This window comes from Rana temporaria, chromosome 10 (genome assembly GCF_905171775.1).
Source record: "Rana temporaria chromosome 10, aRanTem1.1, whole genome shotgun sequence".
Classification (NCBI taxonomy): Eukaryota; Metazoa; Chordata; class Amphibia; order Anura; family Ranidae; genus Rana; species Rana temporaria.
The window spans coordinates 99,347,825-99,369,895 of record NC_053498.1 but is presented as its reverse complement, the minus strand read 5'-3'; the positions used below and the strand labels follow the sequence as shown (position 1 = coordinate 99,369,895).

General features: G+C 43.3%; 1 protein-coding gene across 2 annotated transcripts in view; it reads right to left on the bottom strand.

Annotated features, from left to right (window-relative positions):
• LOC120915371 (collagen alpha-1(XII) chain-like) overlaps window positions 1-22,071 on the bottom strand; it is a 140,521-nt gene that overhangs the window by 15,041 nt on the left and 103,409 nt on the right. Inside the window, exons 5-13 of one of the 2 annotated variants that reach the window (XM_040325801.1) lie at window positions 18,282-18,557; window positions 17,427-17,699; window positions 14,095-14,367; window positions 11,857-12,132; window positions 10,581-10,853; window positions 8,222-8,494; window positions 7,487-7,762; window positions 5,138-5,413; window positions 1,495-1,767 (exon numbers count right to left, since the gene is read on the bottom strand). In XM_040325801.1, coding sequence (XP_040181735.1) covers window positions 1,495-1,767; window positions 5,138-5,413; window positions 7,487-7,762; window positions 8,222-8,494; window positions 10,581-10,853; window positions 11,857-12,132; window positions 14,095-14,367; window positions 17,427-17,699; window positions 18,282-18,557 — 2,469 coding nt within the window. The remainder of the gene's footprint in view (window positions 1-1,494; window positions 1,768-5,137; window positions 5,414-7,486; window positions 7,763-8,221; window positions 8,495-10,580; window positions 10,854-11,856; window positions 12,133-14,094; window positions 14,368-17,426; window positions 17,700-18,281; window positions 18,558-22,071) is intronic. The other variant, XM_040325802.1, reaches the window with a different exon arrangement.

The following is a 22,071-nucleotide window of genomic DNA, read 5'->3' as shown; positions in this document are numbered from 1 at the left end:
GGACTGTGATGTAAGGGGGGAACTGTGGTGTTAGGGGGGACTAAGGACACTGATGTAAGAAGGGGTCTATAATGTGAAGGTTCTCAGTCGTTGCACAAACATGCGATTCGGACCTCTGCTTAAAGATAATTTTACTGACTGGACCTCCGTGAATTTTAATTCAATACCCCTTTTGAGACACTACCCTGGAATTCAGGGCAAAGAAACAGTGTCTATATATATCTGACTCTCCTACCATGTTATATTTACCTCTGGTGTTCCCAGGGCTTTTTTTCAGCGGGAACGCGGGGGAACACAGTTCCGGCACCTCCTGTACTGAATGTATGTAATGGAAAGAGGTTCTGGGGTGTGCTGGATGATCTGTATATTGATGCTGGCTGCTGGGGGATCTATTGTTGCTGGAGGGGATCTCTTTTGCAAGGGAAGGGGGTCTATTGTTACTGGGGAGTTCTTCTGTTGCTCTCTGGGAATCTATTGTTGCTGGGGGGTCAGTCATTGCTAGGAGGGATGTACTGTTGAGAGAGGGGTCTTTGTTGCTTGTTGCTGGAGGGTCTATTGATGCTGGCTACTGGGGAATCTATTGTTGCTGGAGGGGATCTATTTTTGCAGTGGGGTCTATTGTTGCAGGTGGGGTATCTATTGTTGCTGTGGGTGGGTCTTATGTTGCAGGGGGTCAATTGTTGTTGGGAAGGATCTGCTGGCTGCTGGAGGGTCTATTAATGCTGGCTACTGTGGGAGCCATTGTTGCTGGAGGGGATCTATTTGTGCAGGGGGTCTATTGTTGCTGGGGGTGGGTCTTATGTTGCAGGGGGTCAATCGTTGCTGGGAGGCATATGCTGGCTGCTGGAGGGTCTATTGATGCTGGCTGTTGGGAGTCCATTGTTGCTGGGGTGGATCTATTGTCGCTGGGGTGTCCATTGTTGCTAGATCTATTTTACATTCTTCTTGTTTTCATTAACAAATTCTATACAAAATACTTAGCACCACAAAATAATACTTGTTTCTGCATTCTCTAAAATGGGTGGTACTGGGGAGGTGGGTAAGGGGTGGAACCAAGGAACGGTGCTCAGAGGTGGGTAGGGGGTGGAGTCAAGGGTGACTTGGAAGGAAGGAGTTCCTGCACCTATTCTCTGAGAAAAAATAGCCCTGGGTGTTCCAATGCCACTCCTGCCTTTGACTCAGTTGCCACCAAAACCCTTTGTGCTGGCTAGGAGGAGCAATGACCTCTTCTGCCATGTGACAGTGCTCAGGCCTAGTGATTGGTCAATAGATCCAAGCACTTCATCATTGGAGGAGGTCACATGTTCCCCTATACCTGGAGGTATTTTGCAATGACTACCATAGAAGAAGAAAGAGCGCCAGGAAAGGACTGAAGGGAAGAGTATAAAGTGGTTGGGGTTTTAGCTTTAGCCTGATATTTTGAATTGCATGACTTTGGTCCAAGCACATATTTTTTCATTTCTATTACAGACCATTTTGTTTGCAGATACTCACTGATCTCTGTGCACGCTATGGCAGACAAAGCCTTCTCCCCTCCAGATTTAAATATGGCGGACACTGTAACCAAGTATGTTGTATTTGATTTTAAGCCTTCTATAATAGTAGTGTTGAATCGGCCATCCACATGGACTTTCTGCACAGAATTGCTGGGTAATGGTCCATACTGGACTTCATAGCCAATGACACTGTCCAGATGAGGGCCCCAGCTTACTCGGAAACTGTGTGCCGTGGGGTCAGATATCAAAATCTGAGCTGGACCAAGTTGTTCTGGAAAATAAGTAAAATCAGATGATTAGCACCTGTCCAGGGTACCAGATATTTCACATTGTGCTAATATACCCTAAGCATCTCAGCACATCCTATAATGTAATATACCCTAAGCATCTTAGCACATCCTATAATGTAATATACCCTAAGCATCTCAGCACATCCTATAATGTAATATACCCTAAGCATCTTAGCACATCCTATAATGTAATATACCCTAAGCATCTTAGCACATCCTATAATGTAATATACCCTAAGCATCTTAGCACATCCTATAATGTAATATACCCTAAGCATCTTAGCACATCCTATAATGTAATATACCCTAAGCATCTTAGCACATCCTATAATGTAAAGTGCATCTAAAAGGTAAAGCTTCTTTTTTTTCATTTTGGATAGTATCACAGAGTTCACCAGAACAAAAAAAATATACCCCTTGCAGGTTTATGCCATAATGTGCTAGTATGTACTGCATATTAGCACATTATGACAGACTTACCTCTAATGCCTCGTACACATGATCAGTTTTCCTGGCAGGAACGGTGGACATGTTTATGTTTCACCTGTGGTGCTTGTATTTGTCCAGCAGCGCACCAACACGTTTGCAGCCATTGTGCTACATGCTGGGTGTTTGGTGTGCTCCTGCACCTTTAATGGGGGGGTGTCTCCCTTTCAGTCCACCTACCCTGATCTATCCATTAGAATGCATGTGCCTCCATTGTTGGGACACTCATTGTTTAGTTTTAGGACCACAGATTACAGGGTGCCTTGGCCCGGCTCTGTGGCTCACGCATGCGTTTGCAAATGCATGCGGACAAAACCCCTGTTTTTAACCCATACTGTTAAAGGGGATGTAAAGGATTTTTTTTTTCCCTAAAAAGCTTCCTTTACCTTAGTGCAGTCCTCCTTCACTTACCTCATCCTTCAGTTTTGCTTTTAAATGTCCTTATTTCTTCTGAGAAATGCTCACTTCCTGTTCTTCTGTCTGTAAATCAACACTGTAATGCAAGGCTTTCTTCCTGGTGTGGAGAAAGCCTCTTGAGGGGGCGAGCAGGAGTGTCAGGACGCCCACTAACACACAGCTCCTTTCTCTATCTGCAAAGTAGAGAGTGTCCTGACTTGCCTGCTCGCCCCCTTAAGAGGCTTTCTCCACACCAGGGAGAAAGCCTTGCATTACTGCGTGTAGTTACAGACAGAAGAACAGGAAGTGAGGGTTTCTCAGAAGAAATAAGGACATTTAAAAGCAAAATGGAAGGATGAGGTAAGTGAAGGAGGACTGCACTAAGGTAAAGGAAGCTATTTAGGGGGAAAAAAAATTCCTTTACAACCCCTTTAATTGGTTGTTCTGCGAGCTGGTCGGTAAGTAGGCTTGGTTTTTCCCTGGGCATTCCCCAGGTTTTGTTGTTATTACTTAGAATTACAAGCCTACAATATAAAACACCACATTTATATGCAAAACAATCTACTGGTTTGAGCTTCAAAAATCTGACATAATCATACCACCAGGGAGGCTACGGCAGAACCCCAGCCAAAAATAACTAGATGGGATTCTGAGATTACACTTTTTTTTCTGCCACTAGATGTCTTCCGTCTGATGGGCAGTATAATTTACCCACTTCTTCTGAGTCCAGGCTGTCTGGGAGCTGCCCCAGCCTGTCACTGGACAGTGAAAGGAGAAGCAGCATACTGATCAGCTCATCTCTCTCTGTCAATCTTTCCTCCTATCAGCATGCTTCTTGTCAGAACATCAACCAATTAATGCCTTGTGCTGCTTCTTTCTTTCACAGTCCAGCCCAGCTGTACAGATGCTGCAGGGGTGTGACCATGGGTTAGTTCCAAAGATTCTCAATTAAAACTATGCACACTGCTTTACACACTTACTAAAGTAAGTATTTGCCATTTTACACAGCAGAGTAGGGACCTAGCTACAGAGGGATCACTTTGACGCAGTTGACCGGCTTGAACATGTAGTGCAATATATGTGCAATATATGCAAACCCAAGTTTTAATGTAAACATTTGCTAGGAATATGTTAAGGTGTATAGCAGTGTGCACAGTGGCCCAGATTCAAGAAGCAATTGCGTCTGCATAACCATAGTTACGCAGCGCAATTGCTTACTTGCGCCGGCGTAACGACTTCTCCTGATTCAGAGAGCTTGTTACGCCGACTTCAGCCTAAGATATGCGTGGCATAAGGCTCTTATGCCCTTATATCTTAGGCTGCATTCTTACGCAGGCCGCTAGGTGGCGTTCCCGTTGTGGTCAGCGTATAGTATGCAAATTGCATACTAACGCCGATTCACAACGTTACGCGAGCCCTGCGTACGCAGTTTACGTCGTTTGCGTACGTCGGGTTTCGCGTAAGGCTGCACATGCTAAAAGCAGGGGCAGCCAATGCTAAGGATACCCGTCGTTCCCGCGTCGCAAGGTTTAAATTTTACGTCGTTTGCGTAAGTGAATCGTGAATGGCGCTGGACGCCATTCACGTTCACTTTGAAGCAAATGACGTCCTTGCGACGTCATTTACTGCAATGCACGTCAGGAAAGTTTCCCGACGGAGCATGCGCTCTACGCTCGGTGCGGGAACGCGCCTAATTTAAATGATTCCCGCCCCCTACGGGATCATTTACATTAGGCGCCCTTACGCAGGGCATTTTTGAGGAGCGCCCACGCAAATTACGTGGCTGCTGCTTCATGAATGAAGCGTAGCGCAAATAATTTGTGTAGGCGCAGGGTAAAAAGGGTACACTGCGCCTCCGTAAGGAGCGCGCAGCTGTACCTGAATCTACCCGAGTGTTCATTCAGAATCTGAGGCTGATACCAAGTCAGGTACTCACACTACTTGAATTAGTAATTTTTAATTTTGAATAATGTATTAATGATTGCAGCCTAGAATTCAGCTGCAATGTTAAAACTGCATTTAGATCTTGTAATTCTTCATTGAATAGGGCTGGAGGTGTTGCTTTATATGGAGTGGCTACTGGTAGTGGCCTGTGATGCCTGTTTACCTGGACATGATGTTGTATCTTGCAGGTGACACTATGGGGGTCTGTTTATAAAACATGAGTTGGATGAATGTCACAAGCATTTGTCCAGGTCATCCAATTTTTCCCCATATTTTTTTTTTTTAATATGACTTCCTTTGATTATTAGCTCCAACTAGTGGCCAAAATACAGTATTGTCTGAAATACTCCAGTCAGAAAATATCCTGCATTCTGGCCACTAGATGGAGCTGATGATCATAGAAAGTCATAGAATTAGAGAAAATATGGGGAACATTTATGCAGCCTAGGAATACTAGTGACATTTGTCCGAAGTCTCCTAAAATCTAAGGGCTGCCTGTTCAAAGTTCACCATGAGAGAAATTACCTGGAAGAGTTGCAATCTGGATGGACTGTGGAGGGACATACTGAACATTAGCTTCAGAATGTAGAGTAGCCTGGTATTTGGTGTCTGGGTTTAGATTGCTAATCAGAACGGTGGTCTCGTCAGCAGTCAACATTTTCCTCAGCTTCTTTTGTGGATCCGATACCAGAGCATACTCCAGAACATAGCGACCTCTGTCTGTGGTCAGCCTTGACCAGGTGAGTCGAAAACTTGACGTTGATATGTCCCAGGCGTGAAGGTTTCTCTTTTGTATCAGTCCTGTGAATGCAAGGAGGTCTTACGTCAGTAAAGAGTGTTTGCAGCTAAAATGGCCAAACCCTCTTAGTTTTTGAAAAAATAACAGTAATTCAATCTATTAAAACATTTTTTTAAGACATCCCATAATGCAAAAAATGTGCACACATTTTGTGTTTGTTCCTAATTTGTAAGAGCCCTAAAAAAAGCTAAGCTCCCATGGTGCACTGGGAGATTTTCCCGCTCTGTACAAGTGATGCTGCCAGTGGGTATGATGTATTAGAGTCAGATATACTATAGAATATTAAGGTGCCGATCACTGGGCTTGCTTATAAGCATCACTCCTATTGCAAGGAAATGATTACCACTATTTCATGGATAACACTAGCAGTACATTGATTTCATTGGCGGGTCTGAGTTCATCTCTTTTACCTAATAACTTACCACACTAAGCCCTTTTGCGTCACTTTAATGGGGGCAGGAGGGATTGACCTGGAGGCAGGAGGGATTGGCCTGGAGGCAGGAGGGATCGACTGATCATGTGGCCACTGTGATTGGCTGTCACAGTGGTCACATGATTGGGACTCAGTCCTGCTGGCTCCCAACTATTAGTAGATACACACTATGGCCCGGATTCACATACAGCAGCGCATAGTTATGCCGGCGTAGCGTATCGAATATACGCAACGCCGACGTAGCGCAGAGCGGCGAGCACAGTATTCACAAAGCATTGGTTTCTTTTCATCTATCTTTCTGTTTAGTCATTTACAGTTCAAAGGGAATGAACTTGATCTGCAGATGAAGTCAGTTTAACCACCGGAAGGACATGCCCCCTTAACGACCAGGCCATTTTTTGCAATACGGCACTGTGATGCTTTAACTGACAATTGTGCAGTCGTGCAACGCTGTGCCCAACCCCAAAAAAAATTCACCACACATAGAGCTTTCTTTTAGTGGCATTTGTTTACCTGCGCGTACAGGTTTTTATTTTTATTTTTTATTAAATTGTTCCTCTGTTTAACTCCTTATTCACCCTTAATTTACTCTAATCAGCCTCATTAACTCCTTATTCTCCTTCGCCATTTAATTATTATTTTCATGCTGATTTTTTTTTCCGCTCACTTCTATTTTATAAATGATTAATAATTAAACCTTTTTTTTTGCTTGAGTTATTCATTAATATTTTTTTAACCTTTAACATATATTTACACATTTAAGAAAAATGTATTTAATTTGTAAATAACTTTTCAGTGCTTGAACCATTGCTGACAGCTGAAATGCGAACAAAACAGTTGCGGTAGGTATTGGAAATTGGTATTGGCAAGTACTAACAGAAAGTATCGGTACTGGCTGTAAAAAAAATGTTATCAGTGCATTCCTAATGAGAATTGTAGGGGTAGGTGGTACAGAGTTAAGAGTAATGCCCTGTACACACAATCGGAATTTCCGATGGGATAAAATCTGATGGAATTTGCCGTCGGAATTCCGCTCAAGCTGTCTTGCATACACACAGTCAGACCAAATTCCGACCGTCCAAAACGCGGTGATGTAAAACACTAGGACGAGCCGAGAAAAATGAAATTCAATGTTTCCGAGCATGCGTCGACTTGATTCTGAGCATGCATGTTTTGTTCTCTGTCGGAGTTCCACACAGACGATCGGAATTAATACAAACATGTTCTATTTCTAAACTCCGACGGAAAAAAGTTCGATAGGGCCCACACGCGATCAGAATATCCGATGAAAAAATTCCGTCTGACTTTTTTCATCGTAAATTCCGATCGTGTGTACAAGCACATAAACCAGTTATGAAAGAGACTGTGCCCCGCCTGGCGTTAGTACACCAGAAACCAATGACTAGTTTGTTTTGGTAACCTATCACCCTACTCTACCAGTATTTTTGTTCTAGGTGTATGGACTGTAGGTATGATTCCACCTACATAATTGTGCAAAGTAACAGCGAGGACCCAATTAAGTTGTGTTATATATGAGAACATAGTACTAATAAGAACATGATATACATGTGGCCCAGGCTCACTGACTATGGTGACAATAAAGCTAGTTCATTCCTGAGACACAATAATAAATTAGGATTACCTGGGAGAGTGGTGACCTGGATAGTCTGTGATTGGGTAGTAGACTCCCTGGATTCGGGGATGAAGGTCACCTCGTAGGTAGTGCTTGGAGCCAAGTTACTGAACACCACACTAGTCAGATATCCATATAATGTTTTCTGCACCTTCTTGCCTAGGTCTGTCACTGGCGCGTACTCTATTACATAGTTTCCTGTATCTCCAGATAATCGCGACCAGGTCAGTTGGAAACTTGTCGATGTTTTATCCTTAATATGAAGGTTCCTTGCAAGGATCAGATCTAGAAAAAAAAAAAGATTCTGATGTAATTAGGCTAAATATGGCCATACACAGGCTGAACAAAAAAAAAACGAACAGCTTCCTCCATCCACACAAATGAGGCATGTGGAATCCCTTACCAAACATTGCATTCTGACAGTGGCACCCAACACTTTTAAACTTCACTGATTGGCTGCAGCTGCTGATTGAGAAAAAAAATGTCCCTTCATCAGAACCTCTGTAGAACAGCGACCACCACACACTGATCAAAATTTGGCCATTCCTTGTTGGACTCACCAAATTTTAGTGTATAGCCAGCTTAACGTCAACAAAGAGCCGACCAGGTATTATTAGAGGTACGGTATATAGTGCTAACAATTTATGTTGTGCTTTACATATTATACATTTACTGACAGTCACCAGACATCGATAAAGCCTGACAGTCAAGTTTTGACTGTAGGTATACTTGTATCCAGCTTACCTGGGAGAGTGGAGACCTGGATTGTTACATCCTGGATATTTGGAGCATTGGATTCTGGGATAAGGGTGACTCTGTAGGTGTTATCTGGAGTTAGCCCATCAATCAGAACTCTGTCATCTCCTGTCAAAGTCTTTCGACGCATTTTCCTTGGATCTGATGCCAGTGCGTACTGTACAGTATAACTTCCTGAATCAAAGGGCATCCGTGACCATGTTATTAGAAAACTAGTTGAGGTTATGTCCTTTACTTGAAGATTTCTTTCCTGAACTGGGTCTACAAAAACACACCAAGATACATTTAGGCATCATTCACAGAGGTGGGAAAAATTGTCTGTTGGGTCATGTTTTTACAGCATTCTGACCCCCTATCAATTCCACTCACAACCAGGGCTGAACTGGGACAAAAATTTGGCCCTGGACTTCATCCAGACTGGTCCCACTTTGACAGGTCTCTCCCATGGCGGCGCCCCCCCCCCCCCGGCCACCCGCACCCCCTCTCCCGGCCACCCAAGCCCCCTCTCCCCCTTCAATAGCCACTAGTCGTTCTACTTTATTAGAGTAGAACGGACGGTACTGGTACTTTTATAGGCAGTACCAGTGGGGAAGCTAGACATTATTTCACCTGGGGAAAAAAATCTGTTTGGTCCCCCCCCTTATGGGACAAGATTAGGCAGAAGTGAGAAACTCCCAGGCCATAGCTGTTGAGTCAGCTATCTGTCCCCTCCCCCATGCTCCTCTGTCGTCCCCCCTGCTACTCTGTTCTCCCCAGGTGAGCGCTGTGGGCAGGGAGACACAGAGGAGCGGAGGGGGGCGGCGGTCCGCTATCACTGAAGCCGGCCCACTGAGCCATCGGCCCACCGGGAAACTCCCTGTAGTCCCAATGGCCAGTCCATCCCTGCTCACAACTGTTTAAACATGAAGCGAATAGATGTGTACACACAGAAGCGTTATGCTGCGTACACACGGTCGGACTTTCTGACAACAAATGTTCGATGTGAGCTTGTTGTCGGAAAATCCAACCGTGTGTATGCTCCATCGCACATTTGCTGTCGGAATTTCCAACAACAAATGTTTGAGAGCTGGTTTTCAATTTTTCCGACAACAAAAGTTCTTGTCGGAAATTCCGATCGTGTGTAGCCAATTCCGACACACAAAAATTCATGCATGCTCGGAATCAAGCAGGAGAACCGCACTGCCTGTTGAACTTCATTTTTTTCGGCTCGTCGTACGTCTTGTACATCACCGTGTTCTTGATGTTCGGAATTTCCAACAACATTTGTGTGACCGTGTGTATGCAAGACAAGTTTGAGCAAACATTCCGTCTGAAAATGATCCACGGTTTTGTTGTCGGAATGTCCGATCGTGTGTACGCAGCATTAGTGTTGCTTTGCAGGGCAAACATACTGTTGCTTAAAAAAGTTTAGCAGGCATTGATGCTTTCCAACCATCCCCCGTTCACTTTTGTGGTGGTGCAGGTATTATAATATAATGTCTCTTCATCATCTGTCAAACATCCTTGTGACAGACTCACCCAGACAGGGGCTTTTGGAGGGGACTGAATGCTAGCCTCTTGCCTTGCGATCACGGTGCTCTTTGTGAGCTGTATGCCTTGGGACCCTGTATATGCCATATTAGAGTGACCGAGTCATACTGTTGGGACATACAGTGTAAGAAGATGCTCATGCCATCACCTCCAGCCATCTGTCTGTTCTCTGTGCTAATTGACCCTGCTATAGTGTGAAGGTGTCCTGTGTTTACACGTATGATAATGTGTATTGTATAGCAGGTGAGCGAGGAGACGTGACGTCTACCCTGAAAGGACATATCTATGAGTCACCTCAGCTGTCTAATTAGCCAATGTTAATTTATGTTCTGGTTACCTCCTCTTTAACTGTATATAAGACTGGCATTTTGGTTCTAATAAACACTCCATGTTCAGCAGACAAACAAGTCTCGTCTCGTTGTGTGCTTGTGAGCAGCTGGAATATCTGATATCTATGTCCAGACTGATAGGAAGCAGTATATGACGGAAGCACTCAAGCGGAGTGTGGGACGTTCCGTTACAGTTACCTCTGTAGAGTGAATCGTTTGACAATTGATGAGGATTGTAAGTGTAAATGAGCCTTTTAGGCATTGTAATTGTTTTTATTTCACATGGCATTTTGAGGAGCCACTTGAAGACTTGTGAAATGCAGCGATTTTAACTATGGAACACAATTGTCCCTGTCTATGGGCTCCACATGGTCCTCATTTGTTAAACCAAACTCATTTGTTAAACCAAACTACATATCATCCAAAGTGAAGTTTCCAATCCCAATAGTAAGGATGCAATAGTCCGATAAACACAGAATAAACCTTACCTATTTTAGTGGACACCATGATAACATCAGGTTGAACATGCTGGGCAGAGTGAGGGAAGAGTGCGATCCGGTAAGTGGTATTTGACAGTAGACCACCAACCACCGCACCAATCTCTGTGCCATATACAATCTTCCGTTGTGTCAACCTTGGGTCCGAAATTGGGGAATACTCCAGAACATAAAGTTCCGGATCTCCAGGCAATCGTGACCAGACCAGACGTAAGCTTGTAGCTGTTATATCAACTGCTTGAAGATTTCTAGTTTGGACAAGTCCTGTGAAAAGCAGACAATATCAGAGACAGCACTGATTTTTTTGGTCATATATATTAAATGTCACAAAGACGAAGAAAATTACAAAGAAAATAAAGGAAGGTCTTTGAAGAAGGTAGCCCCAATGCCCTCTGACGTACTGCATACTAAGTATTCCTTGGTGGTCAGTTCTACCGTGTTTCCCCGAAAATAAGACACTGTCTTATATTTATTTTTCCTCCAGAAATCACACTATGGCTTATTTTCGGGGGATGTCTTATTTTTTTTACCGGCAAGTATGGTACAACAGTATGGAGCCGACCTTACCGTATTTATGGGGCTGCCGACACCTCTCCGGTCACTTAGAGATACCGTAGAGCAGATAAGAAGGGCTGCACGACTTCTTTACAGCTCCTGAGCTCCGCACCAGTACAGTACGCCTATCACGTCTTGTTTTCCCGCCCGCGCCGCTACGCATACGACACGCCATCGCTACGTCTAATTTTCGGGGGGATTTCTTATATTTCGATCTTGCGTCGAAATCCCGCTACGGCTTATTTTCGGAGTATGTCTTATTTTCGGGGAAACACGGTAAACATGGCATGGTTGGAGACTGAGAGGTCTGGTCATTTTCTCACCCACTATGAGATCTATCGATCTCGGTGATACCTCACATGTGTGGTTTAAACGCCGTTTTCATATGCGGCCGCTACTTATATTTACACTAAATTACACCAATGACTAGTTTGTTTTGGTAACCTATCACCCTACTCTGCCAGCATTTTGCTTTTGGGTGTATGGACTCAGAGCCAGTGAACTGTAGGTATGATTCCACCTAAAAAAGGTGCAAAGTAACAGCGAGGACCCAATTAAGTCATGTTATACATGGGAACATAGTACTAATAAGAACATGATATACATATGAGTGGCTGTGGCCCTCCCCAGGCTGCCTTCAGGCATTAGGTCACTGACTATGGTGGCAATAAAGCTAGTTCATTCCTGAGATACAATGATAAATTAGGATTACCTGGGAGAGTGGTGACCTGGATAGTCTGTGATTGGGTAGTAGACTCCCTGGATTCGGGGATGAAGGTCACCTCGTAGGTAGTGCTTGGAGCCAAGTTACTGAACACCACACTAGTCAGATATCCATATAATGTTTTCTGCACCTTCTTGCCTAGATCTGTCACTGGGGCGTACTCTATTACATAGTTTCCTGTATCTCCAGATAATCGCGACCAGGTCAGTTGGAAACTTGTCGATTTTTTATCCTTAATTTGAAGGTTCCTTGCAAGGATCAGATCTAGAAAAAAAAGACTCTGATGTAATTAGGCTAAATATGGACATACACTTAACTTTTTTCTTCATTGAGACAGCAGGCTGAACAAAAAAAATAAACTAACAGCCTCCTCCATCCACACAAATGAGGTATGTGGAATCCCTTACCAAACATTGCATTCTGACAGTGGCACCCACCACTTTTAAACTTCATTGATTGGCTGTAGCTGCTGATTGAGAAAAAATGTCTCATCATCAGAACTTCTGTAGAAGAGCAATCACCACACACTGATCAAAATTTGGTCATTCCATGTTAGACTCACCACAGGCATTTGGTGCACACAAAGTAGATTTATATCCATTGTGGCTATTGAGAAATATATTTAGCTGAAAGATTTGGCTTGGGTGAGGACCGTGCTGGTCCATGGAGAGATAAGTATCCTTATATTAAAAGTCAGCAGGTACAATATTTGTAGATGCTGAATTTTTATTTTTTGGGGAGAGCCTGGAGCTCCTCATTAAGGTTCCATTCACACTAGTGTGGCTTGTCATGCAACTGTGGACATGAGAGCTGCATGACAAGTCGTTCCCCAAGTCGTTCCCCGCGTTGCCCATGTTTTCCAATGATAACCATTCATATATGCACGACTTAAAGTTGCAGCGACTTCAAAGAAGTTCATGCACTACTTTGGTCTGACTTTCATGCAACTTGAGGGCCACAGACTTTGATGTTAACCCTAAAAAGTTGCATGAAAGTCGTACCTGAATGTTATACAGTTGTGCAACAGTTGTCACTGGTGAAAGCCAAAGTCTTATTCAAAATTGCACCAAAGTTGCACTCCAAAGTCATCACAACTTTGGGAGTCATACAAGTGTGAATGGAGCCTAATGCCTAGTACACACGACTGGGATTCCCGACGGGAAAAGGTCAGTCGGAAGTCCCAAAGGGGAAAACCGAGAACCTGCTCTCTACTTTTCCCCCGTACAGACGATCAGTTTTCCCATTGGGAAAACTCTGATGAGAGCTTTTCCTCAGGAATCCCGACCGTGTTTATGCTTCATCTGAGTTTTTCCCCACAGGAAAAAAATGGCCAGTTTCTGCTACACACGGCCGGGTTTTCTGATGGGAAAAAGTCAGTCGGGAATTCCGGTGGGTAAAAAAAAAAAAGAGAGCTGGTTCTCTTTTTTTGTCTGGCGGGTTTGGCAGTTTTCCCTGTCCGAAAAACTGCGAGGGAGCATACACACAGTACGGGATTCCCGGCCACAAGCTCCCCTCGCAGTTTTCCCATTGGAAAACCTGGTCGTGTGTACGGGGCATAACACAAAAAAATTATCACCTAAAAACAATCTTGATTAATTATCAGTACTAGGTGTATGCATGCAGTTAAGTCCACCAAGACATACAATACAGATTATTCAATATTCAGTAATTGGAACCATTCTTTTCTTTTTTCTTTAGATAGGATTGCTGCCGATGTAGCAATGAAGATCCTAAAGCAGGCCAGAGCTCACTGATTCAGAACCACATAGTGAGACCATGTATCAAAATACGGAATTAATTAGCAGAGATCACACTGAGTGGATTTATAAATAGGAGTAACTTTTAAATTGGATATTTTCCACCAAGAAATAACAGCTCTTAAAGTGTATGTACTTTATAGACAAAACTTTTTTCAATTCATTTTTATAGAGTAGGGAAGGATTAAAACCCTTACCAGTATACATATAGCTGTCTGTGTGTATGATTTCAAAAGGAAGACCCAACAGGAAATAAGAAGAAATCTCTACAAAGTAAGGGAGATTCCCATTGAAGATTTACCCTTACATCTTGTTCTAATGACAACTGGAAATGTTATCACTTACTACTGTCTTGGTGACAAGAGTCACCAGACATCGATAAAGCCTCACAGTGGTTTTTAATCCTTCTCTATACTATTTAAAACTAAGAAAACATTTTTTACTGTAGGTATACTTGTATCCAGCTTACCTGGGAGAGTGGAGACCTGGATTGTTACATCCTGGATATTTGGAGCATTGGATTCTGGGATAAGGGTGACTCTGTAGGTGTTATCTGGAGTTAGCCCATCAATCACAACTCTGTCATCTCCTGTCAAAGTCTTTCGAAGCATTTGCCTTGGATCTGATGCCAGTGCGTACTGTACAGTATAACTTCCCGAATCCAAGGGCATCCGTGCCCATGTTAGTAGAAAACTAGTTGAGGTTATGTCCTTTACTTGAAGATTTCTTTCCTGAACTGGGTCTACAAAAACACACCAAGATACATTTAGGCATCATTCACAGAGGTGGGAAAAATTGTCTGTTGTCATGTTTTTACAGCTTTCTGACCCCCTATCAATTCCACTTACAATTGTTTAAACATGAAGCTAATAGTTGTGTACACACAGAAGCGTTAGGCCCCGTACACACGAGAGGATCTATCCGCTGGAATTGATCTGCGGATCAGTTCCAGCGGATAGATCCGCTGGTGTGTACATCCCAGCGGATCTTTTTCAGCTGATTTTTTTCGGCCCGACCGATTTCCAGCAGATAAAAATTTCTTAACATGCTAAGAAATCTATCCGCTGGAATCGGCTTCAGCGGATCGATCCGGCGGTCTGTACAGACTCACCGGATCGATCCGTCCGATTCCCTCCCTCGCATGCGTCGTAATGATTCGACGCATGCGTGGGTATCCTTATATGACAGCGTCGCGCACGTCGCCGCGACACGTCATCGCGATGGGATTTCGGCGCGGATTTAGATCCGATGGTGAGTACACTCCATCAGATCCAAATCCGCGGAAATCCTCAAGAGGATTTATCCGCGGATACGGTCCGGCGGACCGTATCCGCGGATCAATCCTCTCGTCTGTACCCGGCATTAGTGTTGCTTTGCAAGGCAAAAATACTGTTGCCTAAAAAAGTTTCGAAGGCATTGATGCTTTCCAACCACTTCTATTGACATGCGTTGAAAACACTCCATAAGCACACCATAAGTGCACCTACTGTATGACATTATGGAGCATTTAAGGTGTGGTTGGAAAGTGTCAAATATGATCATTTCCCATTTGGCCTCATTTGCACTTGTGGTTGTGGTATGGTAAAAACACCCAGTTGATCTGCGTTCCCCCCTCCTTCCCCAACAATTCCTTTTAAGCTGTAAATTTAGTGGATGGGGGTGCACACAGGCCATGACAACAATGCTTTGCATCGTGGTGCAGAAAAATGTGTTCCTGCTGTTGTGTTTGGCAGGCAGTACCACCTGCCAAAGGTGACCTATTCAACAGAAAAAATCTGCACCGCAAGCGCACCACAACCACATGAAATGCAAGTGGTTGCGGTGTGGTAGTGCAGGTATTATAATATAATGTCTCCTCACCATCGGTCAAACATCCTCATCAATTGTCAAACGGATCCCTTTTCAGAGGGCAAGTATAAACAAGCCTTTTAGGCATTGTAAAAATGTAATTTCACATGGTATTTTGAGGAGCCACTTAAAAACTTGTAAAATGCAGTGTCATTTTAACTATGGAACACAATTGTCCCTGTCTATGGGCTCCACAACCAAACTACATATCATCCAAAGTGAAGTTTACAATCCCAATAGTAAGGATGCAATAGTCCGATAAACACAGAATAAACCTTACCTATTTTAGTGGATACCATGATAATATCAGGTTGAACTAGACTTCTCAGATCGCTGGGTTTTCTGTAAATAAAGCTGGGCCCATCAGGGATCAGATTCTCAAGAACTTTATCCTTTTTAAGGATATCCCAGTTCTTCTGTAGAATCCGCTGCATGTGCCAGGCCTTATTGCTATACAAAAATGTACCAAAATACCAAAATGTAATTGTTCAATATCCAGCTTATCCTGAATATGATTCTCTTTGCAGCGATCATTTACTGTGATATCACTGGCATCTGCTTTTGCAGTGACCGCACTCTCATATAGGAGCAAGTATTTATTATACGCCTCCTCTATGTGAGAATCACCGTAGCCTTTGTTTTTAAATTTCCTTTTGAGGATGGTTTTCTGTTCAATATAATATCAATATAATATCTTGTTTGAAAGTACAAGTACATTTCAAACTACAAAATTGTCCAAAAGGCACATTCTTAATCCAGCACAGTTGGTGATTGCTGTTGGCGTGTAGATAGGAATCACCCACAATGGGCTTAAAATGCGTCTTGGAAAGAATGGAACCATCTGTCTCAGACCTGAGCTCCAAATCCAAAAAGATTAGTCTATGACTGTCCAGGACATGGATAAAATAAATGTCATACTGGTTGTTCTTACAATGATGCAGAAACCTTTCTAGCTGATCATCTGGGCCATCCCAAATGATAAGAATATCGTCAATAAACCTGACATATAGGACCAGGTTCGCACCATATGGGTTATGTGACCAGATGTTAAGATGCTCCAATAAGCTCCCATAGCGGTCCCCTGTATTTGCCTGTAGTGTTTACCCAAACATGAAAAATTGGTGTAGGTCAAGGCAAATTCAATACTATCATACAGGAACTGAACTTGTTGGTGATGAAACAATTGATCTTTACATATCTGCTAGCCCAAACTCATGCTTAAAGCGGAGGTTCACCCTCAAAATGAACTTTCCAGCATCCTTAAAGCGGAAGTAAACCCATTAATTTAACAGTTTGAAAAAGCAGTTACATTCCTGGCATGCCGGGAATGCTAACTGTCAAATTGGTTGTGCTCTCAACCAAACTGTCAAACCATCCAATGGCTGGTGTCATAACTGATCACATGTGCAGCACCATGGCAGTTGAAGATTAAACAGAGGCCAAGACACGCCTTAGCAGCTGTCAATCAACTCCTCTTCGCTTAGAAACGCCCATTCCCCGCAGGATTCCCCGCTCGGAGCCGGAAAACAAGGGCTCATATAACGATAAGTACAAGTAAAAAAAAAACAGCATACTGCAGATGTTAGCAGTATGCTACAGCTAATGTCAAAAAGTGGATTTTTGGGTGAACCTCCGCTTTAATGAAAGTATATAAAGATGTTACATCTAATGAAAGCCATCTATACTGTTTTTGTCAGGTATAATTGGAGAGTATATCTAACATATGGTCAGAGTCCTTAAAATAATACAATACAATAGAATAAAAATAAAATAAAAATAAACAGATTTGATGTATAGTCCACTCGAAGCTGAATGATATGAAAAAAAGGTATACAGTATGTAAATGAGGCAACTCACACCTAGCAGTCACCTTGCTATTGTAAATGTAACATAGGTTATTTCTATTAAAAAATGTAACAGCACACAACTTCATCTAGGATTAGCTTATCTCACCTGGAAGAGTGAAGACCTGGAGAGTCTGTGATTGGCTAAACTGCACATTGGACAGAGGGATAAATGTGACCTCATAGGCGGTGTTCGGAGATAAGTCTCTGATCACTGCACTGGTCTCTCTGTGTAGAAACATCTGTGATATCACTCCGGGTTTAGAAATAGGCACATAATTCACAGTATAATTCAGTGTGTCCCCTGGCAGTGCTAACCAGGTCAGGAGAAAACCTGTTGATGTTACATTCAAAACCTTCAAATTTCTTGCTTTGTTCAGATCTGTGAAAATGAGATGCATGCATTAATATTAAGTAGGTAAAGACATATTTAGATACAAACTGTACTAGTTGTGTATCAATTAGAAAACTCTGTAGATTCCCATGCCATGCACAGATTTATAGGTCTTCCCCTAGTGGTTTAATGTACATACCACGGTGTATAATTAGCATCTTTGCTGAGGAGCCTGCTGATAAAATCAGTTGGCTAGAACATCTGATAAACTTTTATTGCACTAATTGGCAAAAAGAACAGCATGTATATTTAATTATCAAGAGGCTTATATAACCTCATATTACTCTTAGGTATTTATCGTTTGCAGTCAGCTGATCACATGGGAAAGCTGCCCATGGTGCTCTGCAAACACAGTAAGTATGTCCTTAGTCCTCATGCCCAGCATCATTCAGATATAGGACATCTTTTGCGAAAACAGAATATTTCGGAGGACAGATTCAGATTGGAATAAAAACCCAGCAAGCATGAATTTTTTTTAATTCACACCAATAATGAATTAAAAGTAAACACTATTGTTTCTTAAAAATACGCTTTTAAAAATACGCTTTTTTTTTTTCTAGATGATCTTACCTGGGAGGGTGGTGACCTGCAAAGTCTGTGACTGAATATATGACAAACTGGATTCAGGGCTGAATGTGATCTGATATGTGGTCTTTGGTATTAGATTGCTGACCACTACATTAGTCTGATCCCCATACAGCGTTTTCCGTAACTTCCTCCTTGGATCAGATGCCGGTGCGTAATCCAAAAAGTAACGTCCAGTATCGCCCAGTAGCTTTGACCAAGTTACATTAAAACTTGACATTGTTACATTCAGAACTTGCAGGTTTCTTGAACGGATTAGATCTAAAAGATGGACATACAAAGACAGACATTATTAAAGGCTATCACCACATTAGTAGACGTTCCGAAAGAACATGAAAATGTAGAAAAGCAAGATCTTAAGTTCTCAAATCATAAACACTTTTAAAACAGAGTGAGATGAGGAATTAGAGCAGAGATGTGTACAGTAAGGTCTCGTACAGACAAGCGGATATCTGATGAAAACGGTCCGCTGTACACACCATCAGATCAAAATCCCCGCGGAAAACATCCGCGGTGACGTGGCCGCGACGATGATGCAGCGACGTGCGCGACCCTGGAAGGTAAATACTTCCACGCATGCGTCGAATCACTTCGACGCATGCGAGGGATGGGGATCGGGCGGACTTATCCGGTGAGTCTGTACAGACGACCGGATAAGTCCGAAGGACAGGATTCCAGCGGATAGATTTCTTAGCATGCTAAGAAATTTTTATCCGCTGGAAATCCGTCGGCTGGATTTTTATCCGCTGGAAAATGTCCGCTCGGGCCTACACACGACCGGATCTGTCCGCTGGAACTAATCCGCGGATAAATCCCAGCGGACAGATCCGGTCGTGTGTACGGGGCCTAAGAAGAGCGGTGTGGAGTAAACTAAATGACAACACAAGCAACAGTATATTTAGACAACATAGTTATTAAAATTGTTAAAGCCCAACTCTAAAAAAACATTAAAAGAGAAGTATAGTCAAAGCTGGTTTGGCTGCACTTCTCCTATGAATCACAGGAGTGCAATTGGTTTTTCACTCCTGTGACCCGTTTTCTGCAGAGAGCGGACTAAAGTCCACTCTCTGCTGACATCACCAATGTCAGTCCGGGCACTGCGTCATCCGACATGTGCCTGGCCTGAAACCCTCCACAGCCTCACAGCAAAACTGCTGAGAGCCTGAGGCCTCGTACACACTACAGAGTTTCTCAGCAAAAACCAGCAAGAAACTTGCTGGGAGATATTTTTTGCCGAGGAAACCGGTCGTGTGTACATTTTCGTCGAGGAAACTGTCGAGAAACTCGACGAGCCAAAAAGAGAGCATGTTCTCTATTTCCTTGACGGGAATGGAGAAAATTGGCTTTTCGAGTTTCTCGACAGCCTAACAAGGAACTCGACGAGGAAAACTATGTGTTTCGCCCGTCGAGTTTCTCGGTCGTGTGTACGAGGCCCCAGACGGCCGCTCCACCCCCTCCACAGCCCAGAGTTCCAGGGAGCGAGGAGGGAGAAAAACAGAGAGCTGTGACTGATAGTCTAAAGTGTTCGATCGCTTGGTTCTCAGTGCAGAGGTGTCGGGGGACAGATGCAGCATTGGACCAATGCTGCATCCACCTAGGTAAGTATGAAACGGCAAAAAAAAAAAAATCCTCTCACTTCTCTTTTAAAGTGGTTGTAAACCCCATTCATGAAGTTTGAACTAAGCACATTTATCTGTAGTGTTTTCTTATCTCTCTCCAAAGCTCTAAGTGTAATTTCTTTCTGCTGCTTCCTTCCTCCGTTATCAGCATGAGTCACTTCTGACACGTTCTCTCCGACACATGACATAACATGAGCTAATAATTTGTGTTGGGGAGGGTGCTTAGAGGGAACTAAGCACCGATCTTGTCTATTCAAACAACTCTGCATGTTCCTTCGTTCCTCTGCTTATGTGGAGGAGGGTTTCCCTTTCCTCCAATCAGCTCTCACACAGTGTAAGTTCAGTCTCCCCACCTACCCCTATGTACTGCTGAAAGAGGAAGAAAGATTTTTAACACGATCTGCGCTTTTCAAAGGGTGTAGAAAGGGGAGGATTTGTTTCATCTCGTGTATCATCTGAGGCTATTCAATTCACTGGGTATATCTAAGGGTTTACGACCACTTTAAAGCTATCCCTTGCAGTGGGGCTGCACCTGCACTGCAATGGTTCATTGCTAGTTTATGTCTAGAGGACACAAAAAATATTTAATTTACCTGATCCTCCACTCTGCTAGGCCACTCCCCTGCAGAGTCTTCACCCCCCCCCCTCCCCATGCTCCAGCAGTCCAAGGTCCTGACATCATTAAGACCAATGCAGGATACATAGCCCTCTATTGGATGTGATGAAGCCGCGGGGCAGTCCACGGCCACACTGTGGGGCACATCAACTGGCAGGGGAGTGGACAGTGAAACTGATTTCCCTCTCCCCTAGACAAAATTACCCATTTACTCTTGCAGTGAGGGCACAGCCCCGCCGCAAGGGATAATTTTAAAGTTTCCTGGAGTTGTACTTTAACAAGAAAGATAATAATTCTGTACAGCATGCTCATGTGATATACAAACTCCCGATACACACTATATAGTGAGGGTGATACCACTATAAACAATCTTCCTGTGTCACCTCCTGCCCTTCAGGTTGCTGGACTATGAATGATCATTACCATCCTAAAGGTTGTCCCTGTGCTCCCCACTCCTGTAACATACTCTTTACCAAGCAAAGATTCTGGTCACTGGATCCCAGTGCAGCCAATCTCACGCTGTCTGGAGTTTAGTGTGGAAGGTGTTATATAGTATTTAAAAATATGCAATCAATTTAGAATCCATATACCCAGAACATTGTACCTATTTTATATGCTTGCCCAAAGTTACCGTATATACTCAAGTATAAGCCGAGTATTTCAGCAAATTTTTTTGAGCTGAAAATGCCCCCCCTCGGCTTATACTCGAGTCACCTTTTTGCGCCTGATCTCCCGGACTTTGGGGACCCGGTACTCTTCCTCTACAAGTGTGCAAAGTTTTTTGTCCGGGGGACATACGGCCAGGGAGCACCGATTTTTCAAATTCGGGCACCCCTTCCATAGACTCCCATGTTAAACGGTCATTTCTCCAGTAACTTTGGGGACCCGGTACCGTCCCTGGAACCCAAACTTGGCACACATGTAGCCCCAGTTCTCCTCTACAAGTGTGCAAAGTTTGCTGTCTGGAGGACCTACGGCCAGGGAGCACCGATTTTTTAAAGCCGTGCACCCCTTCTATATACTCCCATGTTAAACGTAAGTCTAGTCATGGACACCGTGAGGCATGCACATGGGCACAGTGAGGCATGCACATGGGCACAGTGAGGCATGCACATGGACACAGTGAGGCAAAGTGCGGCACAGTGAGGCATGCAGATGGACACCCTAGGCTTATACTCAAGTCAATAAGTTTTCCCATTTTTTTGTGGTAAAATTAGGTGTCGGCTTATACTCAAGTATATACGGTATGTTTTAATATTTGTTATATTACTATATGCAGTACAGTAAAGCCTTCTAGAAAAAAAAGTATTTGTATGTCTTATTCCATTACCTATGCCAAAAATAAGAGGATTATTCCTGATTTTAGGACAGTGGTGGAAGCCATTCAAATCATTGCTTTACAGCCCATTGGTTAGAGGCACATCCAGAACAGCTAGTGCATAGTGCAAAAATAGCCTCATATTATAAAACCAATAATTCCATACTGCATACAGCTGTTTCAGCCTTTTTGGATATCATCAGTGCAGTGTATGGAAATCAT